Source organism: Meriones unguiculatus, chromosome 7 (assembly GCF_030254825.1).
Source record: "Meriones unguiculatus strain TT.TT164.6M chromosome 7, Bangor_MerUng_6.1, whole genome shotgun sequence".
NCBI lineage: Eukaryota > Metazoa > Chordata > Mammalia > Rodentia > Muridae > Meriones > Meriones unguiculatus.
Window position 1 is genome coordinate 8,420,514 of NC_083355.1, and position 25,164 is coordinate 8,445,677.

At 49.0% G+C, this 25,164-nt stretch overlaps 2 protein-coding genes across 5 annotated transcripts; one reads left to right on the plus strand and one right to left on the minus strand.

Annotated features, from left to right (window-relative positions):
- The first annotated feature begins 948 nt into the window (after positions 1 to 948).
- On the plus strand, positions 949 to 10,730 carry Cpsf4l (cleavage and polyadenylation specific factor 4 like). Its single transcript, XM_060386465.1, is given in 9 exon segments — positions 949 to 1,134; positions 1,136 to 1,202; positions 1,205 to 1,230; positions 1,644 to 1,692; positions 3,753 to 3,905; positions 7,327 to 7,422; positions 8,113 to 8,206; positions 8,416 to 8,455; positions 10,584 to 10,730. Coding segments are annotated over 9 exon segments (858 nt in total).
- Positions 10,731 to 15,184: 4,454 nt separating this feature from the next.
- On the minus strand, positions 15,185 to 24,847 carry C7H17orf80 (chromosome 7 C17orf80 homolog). 4 transcript variants are annotated; one of them, XM_021634897.2, is made up of 5 exons: positions 24,710 to 24,847; positions 20,685 to 22,189; positions 18,227 to 18,331; positions 17,569 to 17,676; positions 15,185 to 15,327 (listed from the first exon to the last, which is right to left on the minus strand). In XM_021634897.2, the coding sequence occupies exons 2-5, from the start codon at positions 22,180 to 22,182 to the stop codon at positions 15,305 to 15,307; spliced, it is 1,734 nt and encodes a 577-aa protein (XP_021490572.1). In that variant the 5' UTR covers positions 22,183 to 22,189; positions 24,710 to 24,847; the 3' UTR covers positions 15,185 to 15,304. The 4 variants fall into 4 exon arrangements, with proteins under 4 accessions (XP_021490572.1, XP_060242436.1, XP_060242435.1 ...); XM_060386453.1 differs by lacking the exon at positions 18,227 to 18,331 and adding an exon at positions 23,592 to 23,653 and having other exon boundaries at positions 24,710 to 24,841; XM_060386452.1 differs by lacking the exon at positions 24,710 to 24,847 and adding an exon at positions 24,404 to 24,666.
- Positions 24,848 to 25,164: the final 317 nt, after the last annotated feature.

Genomic DNA, 25,164 nt, shown 5'->3' on the forward strand with positions numbered 1-25,164 from the left:
ATTCAGGACCCAGGAGGGGGAGGGAACAGCTTGGTTTAATTAGAGCTTTAAAAAAAAAAAACTGAATCGGCTGCAAGAGAGCCGATTCAGTTGTTCTCAGCCCTGCAGGGCAGGCCTGGCGTAATCATAACAAAACAACATTTGCATGGAGATTTACAAAGCACTTTCTCAGGGTAGGGAAGGCTCTGGGGTGGCCCAGTGAATTCCTAGCTGGGAGGTCACCCAGCCTGGGGTGGTTCCACCCTCCATCCAAGTTTACCATTGTGATTGCCCGCAGGGTAAACAAAGGCCCTTTCAGGAGATTGTTTCCGATTCTTCTGCCCTTCATTCCTTTCACTCTCTTCCAGGAAGAGCACACTCGGGGTTTGTCATTCAGTCTAGAAAAGAGGCTCCGACGGCCCTTGGTCGGGACTAGGAGAGTGGCTGGAGCCTAATGGACAAAGCTTTCCTCTGCCCCACACCCTCTGGCAACCCTACCCCAACCCCAACGCTGGGGCCGGAATGTGGCATTGCTGCAGTAGGTTACTGCCAATGTGTCCCTTGCTCGGCTACGGTTATGTCCTCACGTATACAATGGGAGCACTGGTTTGGCAATGCCTGTGTTTGGTGATATGCAGAGATAAGCAGGTGTGAGTCTTCACCAACCCCTGCCCACCTGAGGATGGGACTGTGTGAACAGCGTGGGGGTGTGGGGCCCTGGGGTGCCTGCACCTGCATGGCTGGGAGGGCTGACACAGCTGTGGGGCCTCTGTGGGACACCCCTTCAGAAAGTCACATGCAGTCCTCTGGCCAGGGCCACCCTGAAGGAAGAGAGGACCAGGTGAGAGCGGGGTCTAACAACAGTTAGGACCTGGCCCCTTAAGTGATTCTGGCTTATATAGGAGCCATCTGCAGGGGCGGGGAGGGGAGATATCAGCTTGGCGCTTTTCCCATGGTGGGAGAGGGAAGATGGAGGAGATCATCGCAGGGCTGGAACGGTTCACGTTTGCCTTTGAGCAGGATGTGGAGTTGCAGAAGGGCACTGGACTCCTGCCTTTCCAGGGCATGAACAGTGAGTGGCAGGGGCACAGCTTCCCGGCCCCTGGCTTCCCGGTCCCTGGCTTCCCTCTGTCTCTCCTACAGGGCTTCTGGGTAGTTCACTGTCCAGGATAGAAAGACAGATTTCAGAGCTACTCACTGGCCCGCCAGAGTTCCCTGGCTGCCTCAGAGCCATCCACCTCCTGTCTCAGAGTTGGGGCTGAGTTTAAGTGTAATTAAGTGAGTTAAGTGTCCAGAGTTTGGCTCTGGACGGTCGGGGGGAAGGGCCTGGGAAGAGGGAACCTTTGACTCACAGTCGCCACAGCCAGCTTTTGATGGCAGACTGTGGCCAGCGAGAGGCTGAGACAGGAGGATTGCTGAGTTCTGGGTCCAACCTGGACTACACAGTGAGACCTCGTCTCTTTAACAAGTAAGCAGAGGAACACATAAACAACAACCCAAAATCCAAAGCTACAGTACTGGGGGGGCATGTGGGGTGGGGTGGAGGTACATAGATCCAAGCCAGTAGAAGCCTGAGGTGGGACTTTGTGGGGAAGCTCTGGAGGTCCACTGGGGAGGGGAGCTTAGGTCTGGGAAAGTTACCTTCTCTGTTTCCTTCTCCAGAGTCCAGCTCAGCTGTGTGCAATTTCTTCCCTAAAGGGCTCTGTGAGAAGGGTGAGTGAGTCAGGCCTGGGCTGGGCAGGGACAGGAATGGCTGTGCAGAGCATGCTGGGTTCAGCCAGGGCCTAGGGTAGAGAGTGACCTTGGCACCTGGGCTAGGACAGGACTCAGCAGTGCCTTGAGCAAGAAGGTCAATACGTGTAGTTAGTATAACAAGCTTGTATTTTGTTATGCTGAGGATCATCACACAAGGTTCACACTCTCAATTTCTAACTACAGTCCCAAGCCTATCTCCCACGGCTGCCTGCTCACCTGTGCACGGTATCTTAGCTGAAAGGCCGGGTCTAGCCTCTAAGAGAAGTCTCTGATTTGAGAGTAGGATCCTGGAGGAGACTCTCCAGCTGCAGGGCAGATCAACCTGGTGAATCTCCAGATGGGCAGAGCTGAGCATTGCTCTTGGTCTCTGCTTATATGCTGTCTAGTGGGTGTCCTGGGGTTCTAGGACTGTCTGGTTGTCCTGAGTGAGTGATGTCACTGAGTTTCACTGAGTTCCAGTTATCAAGTGCAGCCTTGGGTGTAGTGATGGGTTAGAGCCTTCGGTCTATGTTCTCAGGAGGCTTCAGTCCTCCTCATTTTAAACCACCCTCTCTTCCCAAGGCTTCCTTCCCCTAAATTAACATGGAAACTGACTGACCATCTCAGCTATTTCTTCTGCCCTTAGCTAGACTCTCAAGTTATGGCCACAGCTGCTCAAACATCCCCCTTGTAAGTCCCTTCTCCAATTGTAGCCTGACTTACCTCTCTCGCCTTCTCTTGGCATTTTGAGGCTCCTCCAATAGAAACATACAGTTGTCAGTACCTTATCCCTAACGGTAGGATTTCCCCACTCCTCCCTGAAGCCTGCCTGTGGATCCAGGTGAAATGATTCTCAGAGGCCCTGCCCTGCAGATCCTTCTCAGTCTGTTCCTAAAAGCCAGGAGTCACGGCAAATTTGACCTGGAACTTTTTGTCCACTTCTGGATGGTTGGATGAGAAGGGAAAGTGCTCACTGGCCACCCAGGGTTCTGGGCAACCAGAACCTTCCAGGTCCATCACAGACTGAGTGAGCCACAGCTCCAAGAGAGAAAGCTGCTGCTGAGGAAGGCCATCACATAGCACTAGAGATGGTCAGGAGAGAGGGAGCAGGGAGAGAGAGACAGACAGAGACAGAGATAGAGACAGAGAGATTGAGAGCGTGCACATAGGGTGGGGAGTCACTCGAAGAGGACTTCCTGGTCATACATGCCACGGCCCTTCCCTCCAGTGGCAGTGTCTACTGAAGTGTTCAAATCTAACTTTTCTAGGGTCTGCCCATTGTTAGAGTCAACTATTTCGTGGCTGTGTTGTTCTTAATATCTGAAGTCATGAGCTCATGCTAAGGAGATCCTCTGTGGGCAGAGCACTCATTAAGCTTGTGATCCCCAGCATGCACACGTAAACTGAGCATGGTGAAAAAGGCATTCTTGGCAACATGGTGAGTTTGAGACTACCATCTTGAAAGAATGAGACCCTATTTCAAAAAACAAGAGAGATGACTCCAGGATGCTTGCTTCTCTTGCAGAGGAGCCTGGTTTAGTTCCCAGCATCCACCTGGTAGCTCGAAACAGTCTGTAGCCCCAGTCTTAGGGTATCGGATGCCTCTCCTGCCCTCCGATGGCTCCTGCATATACAACATGCAAAATATACTCAGGGGTACACACCAACACTTAAAGATAACCTTTTGTTTTAAATAATGAAGGACGAGTCCAGAAGAACATTTTCCTTGCCACAAAAGTCACAGACTCAGCAAGCACTTGCAGTGTTCCGGGAGCTGGGCTGGATGTGGCGATGGGGCGAGGTGACTTCTCTCGTGGGAAAGGCAGCCTGCAGGTTCCTAGGGTTTGGCTCTGGGAAAGGAAGGGGTCCACTGACTGTAAGGCTATCCTCTTGCCCAGAGTGGTCCTCTAACCCCTAGTCCAGCCCTTTGTAGGTTGCGTCCAGGTGCTGGGACACAGAGAGGACAGAGGTGGGGAGGAGTGGCCTTGGGGGCTCTTCCTGCCTTAGGGGAAGCCTACAGCAGGTGTTGTGTTCCACAGGGACGCTGTGCCCCCTTCGGCACGAGATGGGGGAGAAGATGGTGGTGTGCAAACATTGGCTCCGGGGGCTCTGCCGAAAGGGAGACTGCTGTAACTTCCTGCACCAGTATGACCTCAGCAGGATGCCTGTGTGCTACTTCCACTCCAACTTCGGTAATGCCCTGCCCGGCTCATGGGCGTGATGGAGGGCTTTTGGGTGGGGTAGAAGAGTAACCTGGAAGCCAGGTGTTCCCCAGAAAGTCCAGCCTTATCTGACGGAGCCCAAGCTGCCTGCTTCTCTGAACCCTAAGAAAATAAGAACCAAGGCTGGGCACAGTGGGGGACTCGGGGGGGAGGGGGGGCAGCTGAAGCAGGAGAATCAGGAATTCAAGGCCAGTCTCAGCTACAGAGAAGTTCAAGGGTAGCCTGGACTGCACAAGACCTTGTCTAAAAACAACAACAAAATAGGGTTCACGGTGGTGGCATACCCTTTTACCCCTAGCACTCAGGGGCCACAGGCAGGTAGAGCTCTGTGAGATTGAAGCCATAATGTTTCAGGTCATCCAGGGATACACAGTGAAACCCTGTCATAAAAATAAAGCAGTAAGGGTCTGGAGAGGTGGTTCAGTGGTTAAGAGCACTTGCTGCTCTTCCAGAGAACCTGGATTTGGTTCCCAAATCCACATGGCAGCTCACCATTGTCTGTAACTGAGTTCTAGGGGACCCAGTGTTCTCTTCTGGACTCTTCAGACACCAGGCATCCACGCGGTACACATACAAACATACAGGCAAGACACATATACACATAAAATACGAATAAATAAATATTTAATAAACAAGTAGGGGCTGGGTAGATGGCTCAGGTTTACAGCACTGGCTGCTCTTCCAATAGTTCTGAGTTCGATTCCCAGGAACCACAAGGTGGTTCACAACCATTTATAATGAGATCTGGTGCCCTCTTCTGTCCTGCTGGCACACATGCAGGCAGAATATTGTAAAAATAATCAACAAACCAACAAACAAATCTTTTTTAAAAATTAAAAAAAAAAGGAAACAAAGAAAAGTAAAAATAGAGGACGCGGAGCCAAATCTCTGTTAGTCTCAGTGCAGCAGTTACCTCAAAGGGAAAGGAATATGTTCCCCGCTTTGGGCCTGGCTAATCCACACCAGGGTGACTGTCTGTTGGGAATGGCCTTGAATGAACCACCCCTCAGTCCCTGCAGGGCCCAGGCCAGGCCTTCCCAAATGAGGTGTGTTTACTTGGTAGCTGTACCCAGAACTCACACCGGTACCCACACCCTGTCTCCTTCCTGCTCTCTTGCTATTTCTAACTTTTTATTTTAGCTGAAAAATGTCATTCTCAAAATGTTACCTCCCAAAGGGGAAGACCTGCATCACTTGTTGGAACAAGAGAAGACCACTATATATATATATAAAGCCACGAGGTTCAGAAGTCAGGGCCCTAAAATTATCTTGTGTGGTCAGGGCTGCTCCAGCCTCCTTTGGGGCCTCAGGTCCTCCTTGGTCATCCAAAGAGCTATTTAGGGACAGTTACAGCCCCTTTCCCCTCCCTGAAAGGTGGAGTCTGTGAATCTCCTACCTCCTCAGTGACAATCTACAGCTTGGTGTCTGATGAGCTCCATGGGGCCTGGGGATTATCTAGTCCAGTCATTTCCAAACTGAGGGGTTAGAGGAGGGGAGGGGAGAGGGGAGAAGGGAGCACGCTGGATGTCCAGGCTCACTCCTCATTCAAGAGACTGAAGGGCCACACTCCTTGTAGGTAGCGAGCTCCATTAGGGGGCAAAGTCTTTCCTGCGGTACGGAAAGTTCATCCCAGTCTCCCAGTCCAACATTCCAGACTGCCTGATCCAGGAAGCCAAGGCCCGTGGCAGTTCACCAGGGCCTCCTGAATGAACACTTTTCTAGAACAAAAGGACAAAGTTTATCTGGAGGCTGGTTCCCCTGAAGTCACTCCCTAAAGCAGTTTAACTTAGAAATGTCCCTCTACTCTCTCAGTCCCGGCTTGGTTTGATGGTCAGATGTGGTTCTAGATGCAGGAGTGGGACTTGGGCCTCCAAGTAATTCGTTATGCACAGGCATGTAAGCTCACAGATATGTAACCTAAGGTTTTGCGCTAAACAGTGAGCGAATACCTCTAATATTATGAAAAACATTGTGTGCTAGGTACAGTGGTACATGCCTTTATTTCCAGAACTCAAGAGGCAGAGAAAGGCAGGTGGATCTCATGAGTTTAAGGCATGCACCCGTGCACGATTCCTCATTTTTCTTATTCCCCCTCCCTTTGAGATAGGGTCTCACTATGTCACCCTGGATGTCCTGAAACTTGCTAGGTAGACAAGGCTGGTCTCAAACTTGAGAGATTTGTTGGCCTCTGCCTCCCATGTGCCAAGACTAGACTTTAGAGGAATGTGCCACTAAGTCCTGCTTCAATGTCCCTATTTTTAAAAATACTGTTGAACTGGAAGTGGTCTTGGGAGATGCATAGATACATGCATAGATACATGATGAGCAGACTAACCGGAAAAGATTGATTCCATGAAGCTGCCATCCCGGTAGGTTGAGACTTGGTAGAGATGCCACTGTTTTGGGGGCTCAGTTAACTCTAAGCTCAACAAACTCGTGGGCATGTGAGCACACACACAAACACACACACGTTGTTGAGTTTTAGGAGCGGGAAAGTACCTTTGATTAGAGCCAGGATGTCCAGGGAAATAAGGGCAGCTGCAAAAGACAGAGTGCAAGCTGGAGTGTTGCTGCCACCTGCTGGTCAGGATCAGGCATAACAACATGCTGCCGGGACAGACAGAGGTCATTTTGAGCCCTGAGGACGCTCAAAACCAAAGGGCAGAGCTCTACCAAGCTGGTCCAGAATGTGCTAATAAGCCCCTTTGCAGTGAAGAAGCTGAGTGAACGAATGTGGCACTTGCCTTTCTCTGAAGACTGGCATCCATACTTGTGAAATGGGAGGGCTGAAAAGGAATAACAGAACTCTTCCTCAGGTGAAGCTTCTGTCTTGTAGAAAGCCCAGTGTATAAGACAACTCTCTGGCAGACCTTTCGAAGGTTGGGTGAGCTGCAAAGAGTAGAGTCAGGCTTTTAGGGAGGAGGTAAGTAGAAATGTTCACAGATTCTCCGCAGAGAGGAGGCAGGGCAGGTCATAATCGATACTTCTTCAGCTCTGCCTAAGTGAAGCCTAAGAGCCATGCACAGCAAGCTGTACAGGCTGCCTCCTTGTGGAAACGCAGCTGACCAAGATGGTTTAACTCTAGACACAGCCCAGCCCAGGCTCATGCTAACACAGGCCCTCAAAGGTGCCCAGGGGCCCAACTGGAAGCTCTACTCTGTCCTTGGTATTTCCTCCAAACCCCCTGCCCTTCCTGGGACCCTGGGAACTGTGGAGGGTTCCTAGTGGGGATAACCAGAGGCTAACTTAAGAGGTCTTCCAAAGATGGCGACAAGCAGAGAACAGGCCAGTGGATTCCTTGGGAGGGAGGGCCAAGGCCAATCTGGGTGTCAATGCACAAATGGTTCTTAGCTCAAACCTGCTTCTGTGCAAAGAACAATGGGCTTTTCAGGTAACTGTAGCAACAAGGAATGCAACTTCCTCCACACGAAGCCAGTTCCCAAGCTCCAGAACTGCCCCTGGTATGACCAAGGGTTCTGCAAGGAAGGTGAGAGCTTGCTGGACAGGGATGCGGGGGATCTGGGTGGAGACGAGGATTCATATCCCCCTGCAGCTGTGCCACAGGGGAGACCCCAGTGGGAAGTCTTCCTGAGGCTGTCCAAGGTTTGTACACAGCCTGGCGTGGGCCATAACAGGCTTCCCAGGAAAGCCTGTGCGAGTCACACCCCACCCTTCTCAGCAGGTGGGTGTGGGAGGGACCTTGGCTGAGGAGCCCAGCACAAAGTCGAGCCCATGAGAGAGACAGCTCCCGGGTGCCGAATGCCACTTAAGTTCCACCGTTTCCACTGCTCCCAGCCAAACTTAGAAGGCAGGGTCCCCATGAGTCCCTGGGCCTTTTGACCACGTGTCTCCCATGCATGCTAGTAAGAATCTTAGCACTGGGTTGGGAGGGAAATAGGCTTGAGCATGCTCCCACCAATACCTTCTCTGTGCTGTGCCCAAGGCCTGGAGCGCGGCCCACCTGTACTTTTTACCACTGAACCACCCGCCCAGCCTGGACATGAGGCAAGGTTTCTATTCCTGTCCATCCCCTGGCTTCAGGGACATTGATGACAGGAAGCCTTCCTCACCTCATTCCCAGCGGAGAAGCCTTCCAGAGCCCGCTGTTTTCCACCATTTCATGTATACTCCCTCCTCTGGATGAAGCGGACTTGGCCATTTGCTCTTTGTCTAGCAGGTCCCCTGTGCAAATACCGCCATGTTCATCAAGTAATGTGTCCCAACTACTTCATCGGCTTCTGCCCCAAGGGACCTAAGTGCCAGTTTGGACAGTAAGTATGACCTCTCTGTTCCCCAATCTACTGGAGTGCTGGGCCCCACCTTCCAGACCGAGACCCTTCTGTACTTTCTTTTGCCCCTGGTGGGAGATTATCTAGCTGAGTATGGTAATGGGCAAGGACAGAAGGCTAGAGGCTCTAACACACACCCTAACATGCACACTCTCTCTCCCCGCTCCTATACCTCCCTCTCCTTCCTTTAGCCCCAAGATGAGTCCTGGGAGCCACGCCAGTAAAGTGAAGGTAAGGGCAGCATTGGGGTGCTCACATATGTCTCCCTCCTTTGCCTCCCGTACCCAGCTGTGCTTCCTAGTACTGTGCTGTTCTCTCTCATATCCGCTGAGTCCCGATCCTGTAAAAGGCACGTGTGGTCACGTGTACAGGGCACCTTCATAAAGTAGTTCCTCCCATTTCCCCCACTCCTCCATGATCACCCTGAGGCCTTCCTTTGCTATGGCGGGTAACAGCAGGGTGGTTTCCCTTCTTTGCTCATTATCAACTTTATTTGTGTACATATGTGGATCTGTAGATGCCACAGTGAATGTGTGGAAGTCTGAGGATAGCTTGGTTCTCGCCTACTGTCCTGGTTCTGAGAACTCAGGCCATCAGGCTTAGCAGTGACCACTTTTACCAATGGAGCCATCTTGCCATCCCACAGGAGTGGTTTTCCCTGATGATTTACAGTCCAAAGTCAGTTTTCTAAAAGAAAGCCATGGCAGTTTGTAAACTTTCTGGGTGCCAGTGTTACCAGGCATCAGTGAGAACCCACTTCAAGGGTCAGCGGGCTACTAGCTTCAGGCCAGGGCCAGTCCAACAGGCTTCCCCAGCCTTACCTCAATGAACCCAGCGTATTGGGTAGTCAAGCATATCAGTGAGCTATATGATAATATCGCAACTTTCCCACCTTCCTTCCCTCCTCTCTCTCTCCCCACCCTCTCTCTCTCTTTATCTCTCAATAGTCTCACTGTTTAGCTTTGGTTGAAGCCTGACTGGGCCTGGGACTTGCTCTGTGAACTGGACTGGCCTTGAATTCAGAGTTCTACCTGCCTCTGCCTCCCTGGTGGTGGGATTAAAAGTGCGGAACAACACTCCTGGATAATGGCTTTCTTTACCTAGAGAGATGAGAACAGTTTTTAAGAGGTTTGGGGGAGGGTTGGAGAGATGATAGTTCAGTGGTTCAGAGTGAATACTGCTCTTCAAGGGGACCCCAGTTTAGTTCCCAGCACTCAGGGGGTCTGATTCCTCTGGCCTTTGTGGGAACCTGCAGGTACCTGGACACACCCACACACATATAGATACTTAATCAAAAAACAAGTCTTTTTTTTTAAAGATTTATTTTTATTATTTATACAGTACCCTGCCTGCATGTAAAGCTGCATGCCAAGAGGGCACCAGTTCTCATTACAGATGGTTGTGCTCCACCTCCACCATGTGGTTGCTGGGAATTGAACTCAGGACCTTTGGAAGAGCAGACAGTGCTCTTAACGTGTGAGCCATCTCTCCAGCCCCCAGAAGAAATCTTAAACAAGGTTGGAGGGAAATGAGAAGACTATTTTGTGCCCTGGGGTGGTCCTTCCGGGGCTCGCAGCAGCTTTCTTGGACCAGCCCCAGTACAGGCCCCATGCAGACATTGCCTTTTATGCTTTGCATGTGTTCTGATCACCAACTCCACTCCAGGCTGCATTTACTCAGTGTAGTAGCATTGGGTGGGGCCTAGCGAGAGGTCTCCAGGTCATGGAGGTGAAGCATCCTCACGGGACTAGATCCTGATGAAATCGGATGTCATGAATGGAGTTGGGCTCTCCCAGCTTCCTTGCTCACCACGTGACCTGTCTGCCCGCTCCTGCCCACTTTTCACTTAGAGCAGCGCAAGGCCCTGCCCAGAAGCCAAAGAGACACTCCTTCCAGGTCTTAGGTCCCAGCCTCTAGGAATGCCATCTCAACAAACCTCTCTTCTTTATAAGCTACCAAGTAGGTAACTTCTTTCAAAGGCAGGCTTTTGGTAATGAAAATTGTTAATAGCACTGAGGAGGTAGAGGCAGGAGGTTCAGGTCAAGGCCACTCTTGGATCCATCTTGAGTTGGAAGCTAGCCAGGGTTACACAGGATCCTGTCTCAAAAATAAAATCGTGTGTGTGTGTGAGTGTGTGAATATTATCAAGACATGTCGTATGAAATCCTAAAAAGAATTGATTAAAAAACATTGAAAACAGCAAGACAAAGCAACCCTCCCCAAAGCAGTCTCTCATGTAAAAATACAAAAAGCAAACTCCCAAACCAAAGAACCCTGTAAGTAGGGGTATTTTGGTGACCATGCTTAAACAGAGTATCTGCAGCACAGTCTTCCCATGACTTCACTCTATCTGCTGCAGCCTGTCAACCAGCCATGGGATTCAACAACCCCAGCTTCTACTGGTCACACCCTAGTGCACCCTCACCAGGCAAAGCCCACGGTCCACCTTCAGAAGAGGTGGAGCCTGTCTCCAGCTTGCAGCTTGAGGGCCCAAGCCGCACCATAGGTAGGTAAGGAGCCCACAGGGCAGGGAGGGCACTTCTGTGTTCTGAGGGCAGGAGAGGAAGGCCGAGCACCCAGCTGGAGTCAATGACCCCACATCTGCCTCAGATTAGGATGCCATGCCGGGGTCCAGGGATGTGAACTGAGAGAATGGGGGGCCTGGTGGGGAGGTGCGTGCATGCCTTTATGATGTAGCCTACAGTCTGTCCTGAACCGTAATCTTTTTCTTTAACCAAACAAATAATCAGGGGCTGAGGCTATTGTTTGGTTGGTAGAATGCTTGGCTAGCATGCACCAAGGGGCTTCATTTGTTGTGGTGCATGTCTGTTAGCATTCAAAATGGAGGCAGGAAGATCAGAAGTTCAAGGTCATGGCTATAGAGAGAGAGGCAAGCTTGGGGCTGGAGAGATGGCCCAGACATTAAGAGCACTGGCTGCCCTTCCAAAGGCCCTGAGCTCAGTTCTCAGCAACCACATACATGGTTGCTCACAACCATCTGTAAGGAGATCTGGTGCCCTCTTCTGGTGTGCAGGTGTACATACAGGCAGAACACTGTATACATAATAAATTAAAAAACAAACAAAAAAACCCAAACAACAACAACAAAAAGGCAAGCCTGGGCTGCATAAGACCTGGTTTCAAAAGAAAAAAGTTACATCAGAATGCTACGTAAGAGAACAGAACCCTTTATTTTCTTAATTGTTTGACTTTACAAACCTTTGGAAATCCAAAACCTGGCTTCTCTGAAATATGGGAGCTGAATGTGAATCTCAAGTCTCTCTTTTGGGTCCAGTTCTATTTTCCTAGGCTCATCTCAAACCTGTACACTTATGAGGTCCTCCCATCTTGACTGCCCTGATTAAGATCCCTGTGGGGCTGAATATGAATGGTGAAGGCATTCATTCTTCACAAACCCAGCCTATGGTTCCCTAGCCAAGCAGGGACTTTTGAGAATTAGAGAGTGGTGACATATGCCTTTAATCCTGGTACCTGGAAGGCAGAGGCAACTGGATCTCTACGGAGCCCAGCCTGGCCGACAGAGCAAATTCCAGGACAGGCAAGGCAGAGACACTCTATCTCAAAAAACAAAAACAAAAGGCATGACCTTAGCTTTCTGTTTTTAATTCCAAACCCAGGCCACCATGCCAGTGAAGTAAGCCGTACAGGATGGAGTCATCAAGACCTAGTCCGTAGGGAGGAAACTGGAAGTTCTCCTAGTGAAGGCTCCATGGCCTCACCAGGGAATTCTACACCCAGTGGTCCAATGAGCCCCATCACCCTAATGAGATGCAGGATGCAGAAACATCCTACGGTATCTGGCTTATTTCCATTTTGAACAAGCTGCCAAAAATTGAACTGGACCGGAGGTTGGCTGACTATGGGAGGGGGCAGTCACTCGTGAACCAGAACAACAAAGTGCTCATGAAACCATGAGCTTCATCAAGTCAGCCATGTTAGGCTTCTGTGATCCTGCAGACCACTCTGGGTCAACGGCCTCAAGCGCCCCTGGAAACGGACAGTGCAACCAGTTGCTTGACAGCTGCTTGCCTGTAGGGCTTATTTAGAGAATATATTGTGTCTTATGTGAAATTGTAGTAATTCCTTTTTCCAATGCTATGACAGAACATCCAACTTGGCGGGGGTGGGGTGGCGGGGTGGTTATTTTGGCTCCTGGTTTGAGAGGGTACAGTCCATCACAGCAGGGAAACCATGGCGATGGAAGTGTAAAGGGACTGGTAGTACTGAATCCATTCAAAAATGCTGAGAAAAAGAAGTGATCAGCTTCCTTCTTGAGTTTTCTTTGAAAATTCAGTGTGGGATTCTAGTATGTGGAGATGGGTGCCACCCATATTCATGGTCCGTCCCCCGCTGGCATTGAGTATTAACCCTCATGGGGGTTAGGCAGTAGGCATATGGAAAAGGCTCATCCTGGTAAGGCAGTGACCAGGACAGTAGTCTACACCATGACAAAGCAGACATAATGCTATTTAATCCACTGGGAAGGGAGGAGCAGCTAAGTGGACTTCAGTGATATAGAAAAAGGTGGCCTGCAGAAGGACTAGGTGGAGCATGGCTGTCTGGCCTCCTTCAGCATGAGGACTTTGCTGAGGGAAAGCTTAACCGGCCCTCACCTCAAAACACCTTAAGATGCTATGTGACAGCTCTTGGGAGGAAAACTGCCTCACCCTAGCCTGCTTTCTGATTCTAGAACATGAGCAGCCATGCCACAGGGCTGTCGTATAGGTAAAACGTCACAGAACATGGAATAGAACTCTGTAGGACTCCTGGCACCAGCATGCACCCAAATCTTAAGCTGGTCCAAGTGTGGACTGCTGTGGAACCTCATGAGTCCTTGTGGCGGTTTGAATGAGCATGGCCCCCACAGGTTTGTGTATATGAACTCTTGGTCTCCCTATTTTGAGAAAATATTTGGGAAGGATTAGGAGGTGTGGCCTTGTGGAGGTGGGGTGTCATTAGGGGTGGGCTTTGAGGTTTCCAAAGCCCATTCTCTTCCCAGTCAGTCCTCTCCCCCACCCCTTGGCATCACGGCTGCTGTCTCAAGATGTAAGCTCTCAGCTACTGCTCCAGTTTCATGGCCAGTTCCATGGCCACCTGCCTGCTGCCATAATCCCTGCATGATGGTCGTGGACTCACCCTGTGAGCCCCCATAACATCTTCTGTAAGCTGCCTGGGCCACAGTGCCTTGGCACAGCATTAAATGAGTAAGACAGTTCCCACCAGGTTCCCATTTTAGATTGGACAACACATATCTCTGCAGGGGAGGTTGAATCAGTCCCAATTTAGAGTTTATCAAGGAAGCTCAGGGGACCCACACCTCCTGTCCTGTGGTGGCAGATCTGCTCAGGGGTCATTATTATTTTTAATGTTTTTACTAAGAAGCCTGGTGACATGACTTTCTCATTAAGTCTAAGATAGCCTTTGAATAACATAATAAATGACATTTTGCTTTCTTGATACTAGGTCTCATGTAGTCTAGGCTGTCCTCAATCTCAGGACATGCTGAAGGTGACCTTGTTGCTAGTTCCCAAGTGAGAAACCACAACTCCAGTCCCACAGCAGTTATTTTTGTGATGTTAGGGAGCCAAACACATGGAGCATCCCCAGGGCCTCATGCATGCTAGGGCTACTTCATGGCTACATCCCCAGGCAGAGAGAGAGGAGAGAGAGAGAGAGAGAGAGAGAGAGAGAGAGAGAGAGAGAGAGAGAGAGAGAGAGAGAAAACATGCACATGCATAGCACATTCGAGTGGAGGTCAAAGATCAACATGTAGGAGTGAGACTCTCCCTCTTCCAGGTGTGTCCTGGGGAACCCAACTCTGTTTATTTTTGTATTTTGTGTGAGTTTTGCCTACATGTGTGGATGTAGAGCATGCACATGCCTGATGCCCTCGGAGTTCAGAAAAGGATGTCGGAGCCCCTGAGCTGGAGTTACAGAGAGTTGTGAGCTGCCTTGTGGGTGCTCACAAGGGTTCCTGGAAATGGAACCCAGGTCTACCACAGGAGCAACAAATTCTCCTAATAGCTGAGCCAGCTCTCTAGCCCCTATGTTTTAGTAGCTAAATATTTTTTGTTATTAGGAAAAAAACTGGTTTTCTGTAAACTTGAGAGCTGGTATTACAGGTGTATGCCTGGGTGAACTACAATTATTGACACTGAGCAATGTCAAACAAACCCTTAATAACACAGGCTCTCGCCTTCGTCCTAAACCTGGTGAGATGACATCCTTCAGGACTTGATGGGTTATTAAACTAGTGGCACTTCTAACCTGGACGTTAAAGTATCGGGAAAGTCCACTTACCACAGTAAACCACTCCTGAAAATGCGCTCCTTACTGAGCAGCATAAATGCTCTTGGTAAAAATCTCCAGGCAACAAGCTTTCCCTGTGGGCCACTCTGTATTTATGTATTAAGGGGTGGTGCGGTGGCTCTCAAGGTACAACACAGAGTGTTTGAGAGAAAACGTGTTTTTTGCTGGATAGTTTTATGTCAACTTGACATAATTACACTCATCAAAGAAGGAACCTTAACTGAGAAAATGCCTCCACAAGATCAGGCTGTGGGCAAGCCTTATGGGTGGTGTCCCTGGGCTGGTGGTCCCGGTCCTCTAAGAAAGCAGGCTGAGCAGGCCATGGGGAGCAATGAAGTAAGCAGCACCCCTCCATGGCCTCTACATCAGAGCCTGCCTCCAGGTCCCTGCCCTGGCTTCCTTCTGTGATGGACAGTGCTGTGGAAGCGTGACTTACCCCCAGCCTGGCCTGGTGGCCCACACCATGAACCCGCACACTCTGTGGGCAGATCTCTGTGGGCCAGCTAGGGCTTCGTAACTCCCAGCAGCTGCGGAGATTTACAGCTTGTCTGCCCCATTTCTTCCCTGAAACTCTAATAAAACTGTCTTCCAGCTTAAGCGGAAGAAAAAAAAGAAAAAAAGAAAGAAAGCTGTGATTTCAGCATTTTATTACTTGCACTCTCCCTGACCCGGTGCACATTTAAAGTGTTTCCTCGGTTCTGCAGTTGTCTCTGTTACATCCTCATGGCTCCCAGATCCTCGTGCTCACCATCATTTACGCCAGCGCTGCAGCTCTAGGGATAAACAGAGACAGATATGAGGACCTGGGAGGATATGTCTTACTGGCTATTTCTATCTTTTGCTTTGATAAATTATTTTTTTTTAATATTTTTCATAAGCTTAAGAAATCATCTTGGGGAGCTGGAGAGATGGCTCAGGGGTTAAGAGCACTGGCTGCTCTTTCAGAGGTCCTGAGTTCAATTCCCAGCAACCACATGGTAACTCATAACCATCTATAATGAGATCTGGTGCCTTCCTCTGGCCTGCAGGCACACATGCAGGCAGAACATGTTATAAATTAAAAAAAAAAAAAAAAATCTTCTTGAGCCTAAGAACATCCAGAACAGTTTTAGAAAAAAAAAAAAAAAAAAAAAAAAAAAAAGGAAATTCCAAGTCAGGTGCATAAGCCTAGTAGTACTCCAGGGCGCAGGTAGGTCAGGATCAGCCTGGGCTACTGGGCTAGAGTGAGACCCTATCAACAATAAAACATCTTGTCTACCATGACTGCTACCAACAGCAGCTGCCAAATAACCTTTCAGAATGGTTCAGCTCAGGGCAAACACTGTCCTTAGGGAGACACAATTCCACTGTGGGCTCTTCATTTGTGTTGGAACTCTGTATTTCACTAATGGCCCAGTGCCTGATACAAGAGCTGGTGTCTATGGCAGGCTGCTCAGCATACAGGGGTGTGCTGCAGGCCCACTCCCACTGTGTCACCTCCAGCTCTCCAGGCACGACCGAGCCAATACACTGAGTTTTCATCTAAAATAGCCCAGGCTCCTGCCACCTCTTAAATTATGGAAAAATACTAAACTTTTTTTGGGTAGCCTCCTAGCAACTATTTATTTTTTAAACCCTAACAATCTGCGAGATGTGGTGGTGCGCATCTTTAATCCCAGTGCTCAGGAGGTAGAAGCAGGTGGATTTCTGTTGAGTTCGAGGCCAGCTTAGTCTACAAAGTAAGTCTAGGACAGCCAGGGCCACACAGAGAAACCCAGTCTCCAAAAACCAACCCAACCCAACAACTTCTAAGAACTGTTTTGTTTTTGTTTTTTTTTTAAACATTAAAGGATTTTTGAGTGAGAGTTTTTGCCTGCAGTGTGTTTGTGCGCTACATGCGTAAGTGGTGCCTGCAGAAGCCAGAAGAGGGTGTTGGATCCCCTGGAACTAGAGTTACGTTTGAGCTGTCACACTGGTGCTGGGAACTGAAGCTGGGTCCTCTGTAAGAGCGACAACCACTGAGCAATCTCTCCAGCTCTAGACCTGTCTGTATATTACACTTAAGTGAATAAAAGTTATCTTAAATGAAGAGAGAAGAAATTTTGGCATTTTCCTTAGTTCAGACTTTGACGAGCTCAACTGCAACTACACGGGTGCTAGGGTTTGGCTATGTGTGTGTACCCCAACCAGCTTTGAACTCACTGCTCTCCTGCCCCAGGCTCTGAATGAGGTACAGGCATGCACCACCATGTCGGTTCAAGGAGCTTGTTTTTAAACACTGAAGGAAGCTAGAGTCAAGAGCTGGAGAGATGGCTCAGCAGTGAAGAGCACCTACTGGGTCTTCCAGAGGTCCTTGGTTTTATTCCTAGCACCTACAAGGCAACTCAAAACCGTCTGTAACTCTAGTTTCCAAGAGATCTGATACCCTCTTCTGGTCTCCATGGACAACAGGCACATACTTGGTATCTAGACATATATGCAGGCAAAATACTCATATACATAAAAAATAAAAAATAATGAATTAAAAACTTTAAAAAGTAGCCAGACTCCAGCCAGGTGTGGTGGCATACACCTGTCACCCTAGCACTCGGAGGCTGAGAAAGGAATGAGAGCTCAGGGCCAGAGGTCAAGGCAGGAGTGCTGAGTGTGAGCGAAGCCTGGCCTGCACAGGGAGAGCCAGTGATCAAAGAGATGAAGTTGCTTTGTCTGAAGCACATAGGCTGTTCTATTTCTCCTGCCCTCTCTTTGTGGCAGAGAGCCCTTCTGTTTTACTGTGAAAAGGGTGTTCTTGGGCACCATGGAAGTCTCCTTCCTCTTAGCAGGGAACAGTTTAAAGCAGGGAAAATAAACAAATCCAAGCACACCAGCATTACCACTGGGCAGCAAGAGCAGTTGTGTAAATTTCAGTCAAATCTTACAAAGACCTTTAGTGGAAGCCACAGAGCCCCCAGTGACAGCTCACCCACTAGGACTCCTAGAGCGCAAGGGGAGGTGACTAAGTTGTTTGAGCTAGTGCTCACGCTGGCGGTGCTTACTCAGATGCTTGAAGCTCCAGTTATAGCACAGGGTAAAGTAGCCAGCGAAGAGCATGGTGAGGCCGCCGACCCCGCTCTTCTTTATGGTGGTGTTGCACTTCACCAAGCCTGTCCAGAGAGAGAAATCACACAGTTAGTGGCCGGGAGTGTTCCAGTATGTACACACCATTCAACTGCCCTGCTAGCTCGGGTGATAAGACTCTAACCACAGAACTTACATGCCTACGTAAGTGTGGTCCACGCAGAGTCTATACATTCCCACAGACAACGGAGCTAAGCTATGGAGGACTTGAGTAAATTCAAGTCACTAGTTCCCACATGGGGAGCTGGGTTAAATTCTGGAGTGATGCAGATGGATATGGATACGATTAGTTAAATATTGCCTTGGCTGATCACGGTGGAGAGGGCAGGGGAGGGCTGGGGATGGCTGGGGACAGCTGGCAGGGGTGGGGGTTTCAGGAAGTGAAAGCTGCACAATAAGCGGGAGCTGCTGCTGTCTTTGGTGTTCTGAGTGACAGTGGATTCCTAAATGGACACAGAGAACACCACCCACTCCCTCTCTTCTCTTTTGCCTTGGTTGAACAGCCTACGGTGGAGAAACTTCTCCACACTCCTGGAGCCAGCGAGAGAACCAAATAATCAATAACAGCAGCCTCACCTTTGTGCACAGCTCCCAAGAGGCTCATTAGAGGGAAGCTGGAAGTTGTAAGCGCCAGGGGTTCCAAACTCTTGCTACCAGCCGAGCTTCGTCCCAACCAAGGAACTACGGTTCCAAACAGAAGTTGCTGTGACAGTTCATCTAGAATCACCCTTACCCAGTATGCAGCCGCATGTCCTTATGGCTAGGCCTCAGGAAAAGCACATCCCGACAAGTGGATCAATGAGACCCTCACTGGGCTGCAGTTAAACTACACACGGAAGTAAAGGCTGCCTCAGGTCAAAAGCTCTTACTGACAGAGACCTTGTCCTGCGATGAATGCACTGCCTGCTCCCTGCGGTGCTCGTGCCTGGACAAGCCACGTTTTATCATCTGCTGAGAATTTGGGAAGAAGCATGGCTTTCTATGACCTGCTGAATATCCTGAAATGTGTGGATCAAAGAATTTAGCTTCTGGACTGAAAAAATATCTGGACCATCTACATGTGTGTAATCTTGGGCCCCAAAGCCAGAACTAAATGCAATCTCTCTGTTCTCTGTTCCCCTACCGCACTGGTGACTGAGCCCAGGATCTTACATATGCTGAAAATGCATGTCCACATGTCCTTAACCACTGAGCCCTAAAATCATCACCCCTTCAGATGAATTTGTCACATGAACTGCACCAACACATTCTGAAGGTTTGTTTTGTTTTGTTTTAAAGCATGCCTGTGTTTACTGTCACCCGCCCACCCCAGAAGACTGGGCTTGGAATCCTGCCTTCCCCAGGACTGCTGATATCCATGTCAACATTCAAGATGCTGTCATTTTGGAGCACTGTGGTGATGAGCTTGGGGACGAGTGACACTCATCACAAATACCCCTCCTCCCTCTCTCCGTCCTCTCTATTCAGTATGCCTATTCTGTAACCCCACCCATCTTGCCCCCTTGAACCTTCCTTTTACACTGACACCGAGTAACAAATGGAGCCAGAAAAGAAGGCACGTGTCTCCTTTTCACATTTTTTTTCTCCATGTCTAAGTCAGACAGCTCATCGTTACTGCTCATGGTTTTCTGGTCTTGTTTTGGTTTGTCAGACAAAGGGTAAATTAAGACAGACAGGTTTAGCAGGTGTGGTAAAAGCTGCTGTGGATGTAAAAATGCTCAAATGATCATACTGTATGATAATGGAAAATAACATGTTGTGGGCTTGGACAGAGGCTCAGCAGTTAAGAGTACCTGCTGCTTTTGTAGAGGATTCAGGATTGGTTCCCAGCACCCACGTAGTGGCTTACAACCATTTTTTAACTTGGTTCCTGGGGACTGGAACCCCTCTTCTGGCTTCCATGGGCAGCTGCATGCATGTGGTGCACATAGCACATGAACTCACATGAGTTCATACGCATAAATTCAAGAGAAATCAAAACAAACAGAAAAAGAAAGTCATGGGGCTGGAGAGATCGCTGCAGTGGTAAAGAGGGCATACTGCTGAGGACCTGGGTTCAGTTCCTAGCATCCACACCCAGCAGCTCACAGCCACCTGGAACTCCAGCTAAAGGGACCTGAGGCCTTCTTCTGGCCTCCACAGACACTGCACTCACACACACACTTTACCTCTGCCTCCAAAACTCAGACTTGGGGGGAAATAAAAAAAGATAAATTATAAAGCCTGAAGGTGTACTCAACTCAAAACATAAAGAGAAAACTGCCACCTTTGGGCCAGGGTCTTGGTGGTGCTGGGAACCCTGTGGCACCTTGACTTCTCCAGATACAAACTTAGGGGAAGTTACACAAGAGAAATCTGAGCTGAGATCATGGGTGGAGTGCAGAGGACACATTCTTAGTACCCACAGGCCTTTCTCCCTTACCTGCCTCTCAGGAACACTGGACTCTTATCCCTCACTGCCTTACCCAGTGGATTTCTTTTCCTTCCCTCCTTGGACTGTGTAGCACTGTTCTGTAGACCAGGCTGGCCTTAAAGTCACAGATCCACCTGTCTAGGCGTGACCACCAAGCCCACATAATCACCAAGCCCAGCTAACCCACTGAGTTTCTTTTATGCCTCTTCCCAGTATAGAAAGTCAACTGCTCTCAGGATGAGCAGCCTGCCCAAGTCTAACCTTCATCTCTCGATGGAGGAGAAGGGAGAAGAAACATTACAACTAAATGTACTGTGGGGTAGACTGTGAGACTAAGGTTGTTTTTGTTTGTTTGTTTGTTTGTTTCTGAGTCAGGGTTTCTTTCTGTGTAGCCTTGGCTGTCCTGGGCTCACTTTGTAGACCAGGCTGGCCTTGAACTCACAGAATGCTGAGTTACAGGCATGTGCCATGCCACCATGCCCAGCTCAGAGTAAGTTAACTGAAGGAAAATGAGTAATTCTGACCTGTATTTCAAAGGCACAGAACACTCTGGAGGGGCAGGGGGCAAATGACCTTGCTTACCTTTCCAGGTAGGGGCAGGGGGCAAATGACCTTGCTTACCTTTCCAGGTACTTCTGCCCTGGGAAATGGTGAGAGGAAGAATCTGAGGCATTGGGCTCCATGGCTGAGGGCCCCTTGGCAACACCCCGAGTTCAATATAACCAGGATAGAGTTCTGGAAACCACTCCAGTCCCATGGGCCTGGGAGGAGCCTCTGAGTCAGCAGCAGCACAACTGAAGAGGGAGTTCTTAGAAACAGGGTACCAAGCTGAGTATGACGCTATGTGGTGCCCCGTCTGAGCTGTGTGGGCATGGCGGAAAGGTGTGGGTTTGAGAACATTCCTTTCACTTCCAAATAATAGCGTTCCGGTAGGGCCTTGACTCTGGTCACAGAACTGGGCTTTCTCTTCTGGAGTAGACTTCACAGCCAGAGAAGGTGGAGTCTGAGGCGCTGATCCTGGGACAGAGAGCAGCTTACTCAAAGCTCCCTCTGGTGGAGTAAATACATTCGGAAATGCAAGATCGGCTTGCGGTTTTGCCTTTGTGGTTGAAATGGGGTCCATACCACTGCGGCCCAAGCAAGGCTGTTCCTGTACTTGTGTGGCAGACATCCTGTCCTCAGGATTTCCCTTGCTCTGGCACGACTCTATCCCAAGGCCAAGTTTCTGGTGCTCTCTGGCCTGAATGTTACCCAGTGGGCCAGTGTGAAGGCCCAAGAGTGATTCTGACTTCTGGGTGTTAGTGTTGCCAGGGTAGGGAGGGACTCCTGAGAGATGACCTCCATCCAGGGAACCGCTCTCCCTTCTCAACACTGAGGTTTCTTGCTGAACCCCACAGCTGCTACTCTTTGGAAAATGACCATCATTAGTAGGTTCATCTAGTAATTCTTCCAGACACTTCTGTCTTTGGGAATCAACTCGGTCCAATTTGAGATTGGCAGAAGTGGCTGGCTGAGTCCGAGGCTGAGCCAAGGAATATTTCCTGTCTTGAATCGATAAAAAAGGTTCTGCTGAGCTGACTAGTGAAGCTGTGCTGACTAGGGAAGCTGCTTCCGTCTCTGAGGAACGGCAAAGACTTCCCTTGGACTCAGCCTCATCTCTGGTAAGTTCTCTTTTGGGAGAAGTGGCATCTGACACAGGAGGCTGAGGGGCTGTGACTCTCTTAAGAGTCACCTTTACCTTGGCATGTCTGAGGGCTTGGAGGGAGAGTTGATTTTGATCTGTGGCTTCTCCTCCTGCTTTTGCTGTACCCAGTCTTCCCAAGATGCCCACTGGTAGTGGAGAGGTCGCAGCTGCCCATTCTGATTTGTTGTTTTCTGCTTTCACATTTTTTGTCAAACTCTCTGTCTTTAGCTCTTTCCTTGTACCTTTGGCTACGCCTTTGGTAAGGTTCTTTTCCGTTTTGTCACACGAAACTATAGCTAGCTTGGAGTGAGAAACTTTTTGGTCAGCAGATATGGGCGGTCCTATCATCTTACAGTGTGGCAGGTGGGATTTTAATCGCTTAAATGGCTTCTTACAGTAAGGACACACCTCCATCTTGGGCCTGGCATCACCCATGCTCTTCCTGGGAAGGTAAAGGTGAGAGGTGATGAGGAATACAGAGCTATCATCAACATCTTATATACAGATTTTAACTTTGTATTTTGTTTGCTTGTTTGTAGCCCAGGCTGACGTCAAATTCACTATGCAGCCTACATAGTGAATTCCAGGAGAGCCAGAGCCACATAGTGGGACCATCTCAAAAACAAACCCAATAACAACCCTGTTAAGTTTCAAATCCAGGACAACCGTTGGGGTGCCCATTTAACTTATCAAAGTGGACCCAACTACCAGGTTCTCCCAGCATCCTTCAGTCCCTACCAGTTACAGGGTTTCTCTGGCCTACCTCAGCCTCTTCCCTGAACTCTCTGGCCCAGGGGCTGGGCCGCCCTTTCCCCAGAGGTTCTTCCCCATATAATCCAGACATTTTGGATACCCACTCCTTTTTTGTACCTTTGGCCTCCTGGCTGCTGTACCTGGTTACTCTCTCTCTCCCCACAAGGCTCAGGGTCATGATCACTCTGGGCTCTCAGATGTGTCTACCTCTGCCTATGTTCTCCTACTTACCCATGATAAACTTTTCCCTCCACCATACCTAGAAGCAGTCATATATGTATTTTTTCTTTCCCTTTTTTTTATTCAAACCCCTCCCCAAAACAATAATAACAAAACAAAGACAAAAGACTCAAGTCTAATAAACTAATGCTTAGTCAGAGAAAAAGGTGTTAATGTTGGCCAGTTGATGTCAAGTGGAGGTTACATGAGTTTAATGTAATTGTCTAAAAATCCTTAAACATACAAAAACTAAATAAATAAAGGGACTACGTAGGGCTTTTAAGAGCACCTATTGCTATTGCAGAGGACCTGTGTTCTGTTCCCAGCGTCCACATCAGGCAGCTCATAACTGAATGAAAAAAAAAAAGGAATTAAAAAAAAAGGATGTGATTGCTCTTAGGTGGAGGACAAAGTTTACTGTAGATAAAAGGGAGAGCACAGGCAGAGACATCTAGGAAGTCCAGAGTAAACATGAACCTGTAGCTGGGCCATGTGAGGAAGAGAAGGGAGGGGAGGGAGCCAGGAGAGTAAAAGGTAGACAAAAGGGCCGGGTAACCAAAATGGCTGGATTATATAGGGAAGGGCAGTCCATACCCTGTGCTAGAGAGTTTAAAGGAGGGAGGTGGGGGATGGCAGCCATACCTAGTAAGTGGTAGGGACTGAGAGGTGTTGGCAGCCAGGCCCACTTTGATATGTTCAATAGGCACCTTAGGCCGTCTGTCCAGGGTTTGATACCTAACAATAACCCTTTATGACTCTAGTTTGGGGGAAATCTGGTATCCTCTGACCTGCTGAGACACTGTGCAAACACAGTATAAATAGACTCATAGAAACAAACTCATATAGGCATGCAAACATACAATTAGTAATACCAGGTGGGTATTCTTTCCCTGGAACTCTCCATTAATTCACATCCACTCGTCTTGAAACTGTCCTTCAGGGATAGAAGGTGGAAGATTTTCAGGCACAGGTACAAAACCTGGTTAGAACAGTTTTTAAAGTTACATCTACAAGATTCACTGGGGTGGAAGGGCTCATGAGCTGTCAGCTGGGGACGTGGCTCAGTTGGCAGAGTGCTTGCCTGACGAGTACCACCAAGCCCCGAGTCCAACCCCAGCACTGCATAAAACTCGATGTGGTAGGAGACATTCATAATTTCAGCACTTGAAAGGAGACAGGGAAGCCAGGTTCATCCGTGGCTCCAGAAAGATTGCGGTTAATAGCCTGGGATTCATGAGATCATGTTTCCAAAAAAAAGCAGGAAGCAGTGGAGGGTTTCCTATGACTCAGGAGAAATGAACTGAATCTCTGCTAATATTAATATTAGCATTATGCATATATAAAAGTAACAATGTACAGAGAGATAATGATCCCAAGCTTTAAGTTTTAAACTGTAATATAACTGATTGTGGTGTACATATACATTTGCACATTCTCATACATATACATTGCACATCCTCAACTGTTTGAAATTTCTGACAAATGTATATAATGAAAAACATTTTCAAACATTTTTATTGCATTTATCTCTGCTATTTTCTGGAGTTGGGAAAGGAGAATGTTTAATTCCAAAGCTCAGCTGGGAGCTATTTTCCCGTTTTTTTTTTTTTTTTTTTAATTCCGAAGGCCAGGGAACCTATCTATCCCGGGCATAAAATCTAGTATCACAAAACGTAGTACTTACCCCTGAATGCTATGAGGAAGCTGAGGTAGTTTAATGTCAGCCTGGGCTACACGGGAAGATTGTCCGTCAAACCATCATCAACACGTGCCCGCGTGCACACACACACCCCTCCAACACTGAGGCGGCTGGTATATGAAATTTGTTCAATGAATAAACACTAATTCTCCCCATCCAATAAACCTCTTTTCGAAGAGTAGACTTAATGGAGGTGTGTGTGTGTGTTGGGGGGGTGGAGGGCGGGATTTAAGTCTTTAAAGCCTGAGACAAGGTCTCAAGTAGCCCAGGCTGTCCTCTGATCGTGCTCACCTTTGCGCGTGACAGCTCGGTTCTCCCCAGCCGGCCACCCGACACTTCTCGGCCCAGCCTCTCGCAGCAGGTGGGCGTGGCCGTTCCAGGCGAGGGCTGGGGCTCCGTTATCCAGTTCGCCGGGTCTGCACTCCTCTCTCGACCTACAGCAGAGGTCGCGGAGAACAGGCCAGCCCTTGGATACTCCACCGACTCGGCTTCGCACCTCCCGAGACGCGAAGTTCCACGCGGAGCTCGCTTCGAACCCGGAGCCCACCAACACCTTTCCTACCACGGAATCCAGAACTCGGGGCCGTCCGCATCAGTGCCTGATGGACCTCCGCCAGTTCTTTTTAAAAATTTTCACTTCGTAGAGATCTAACACGGATACAAGCATCAACTGCGGTCGATAGGTTAATTTTTTTAAAGCCTGGCTTGACTTTACCGCCTGTCCTAATTTGCTTGCCAACAGGCGG

Coding starts and splice junctions, on each gene's coding strand:
- C7H17orf80 (XM_021634897.2), bottom strand. CDS start 22,182: ATGGGTGATGCCAGGCCCAAGATGGAGGTGTGTCCTTACTGTAAGAAG. Junction 18,332..20,684: donor GGGCAGAAGTACCTGGAAAG/GTAAGCAAGGTC, acceptor TTGGAACCGTAG/TTCCTTGGTTGGGACGAAGC. Junction 15,328..17,568: donor CTGGAGCTTCAAGCATCTGA/GTAAGCACCGCC, acceptor GTTTATCCCTAG/AGCTGCAGCGCTGGCGTAAA.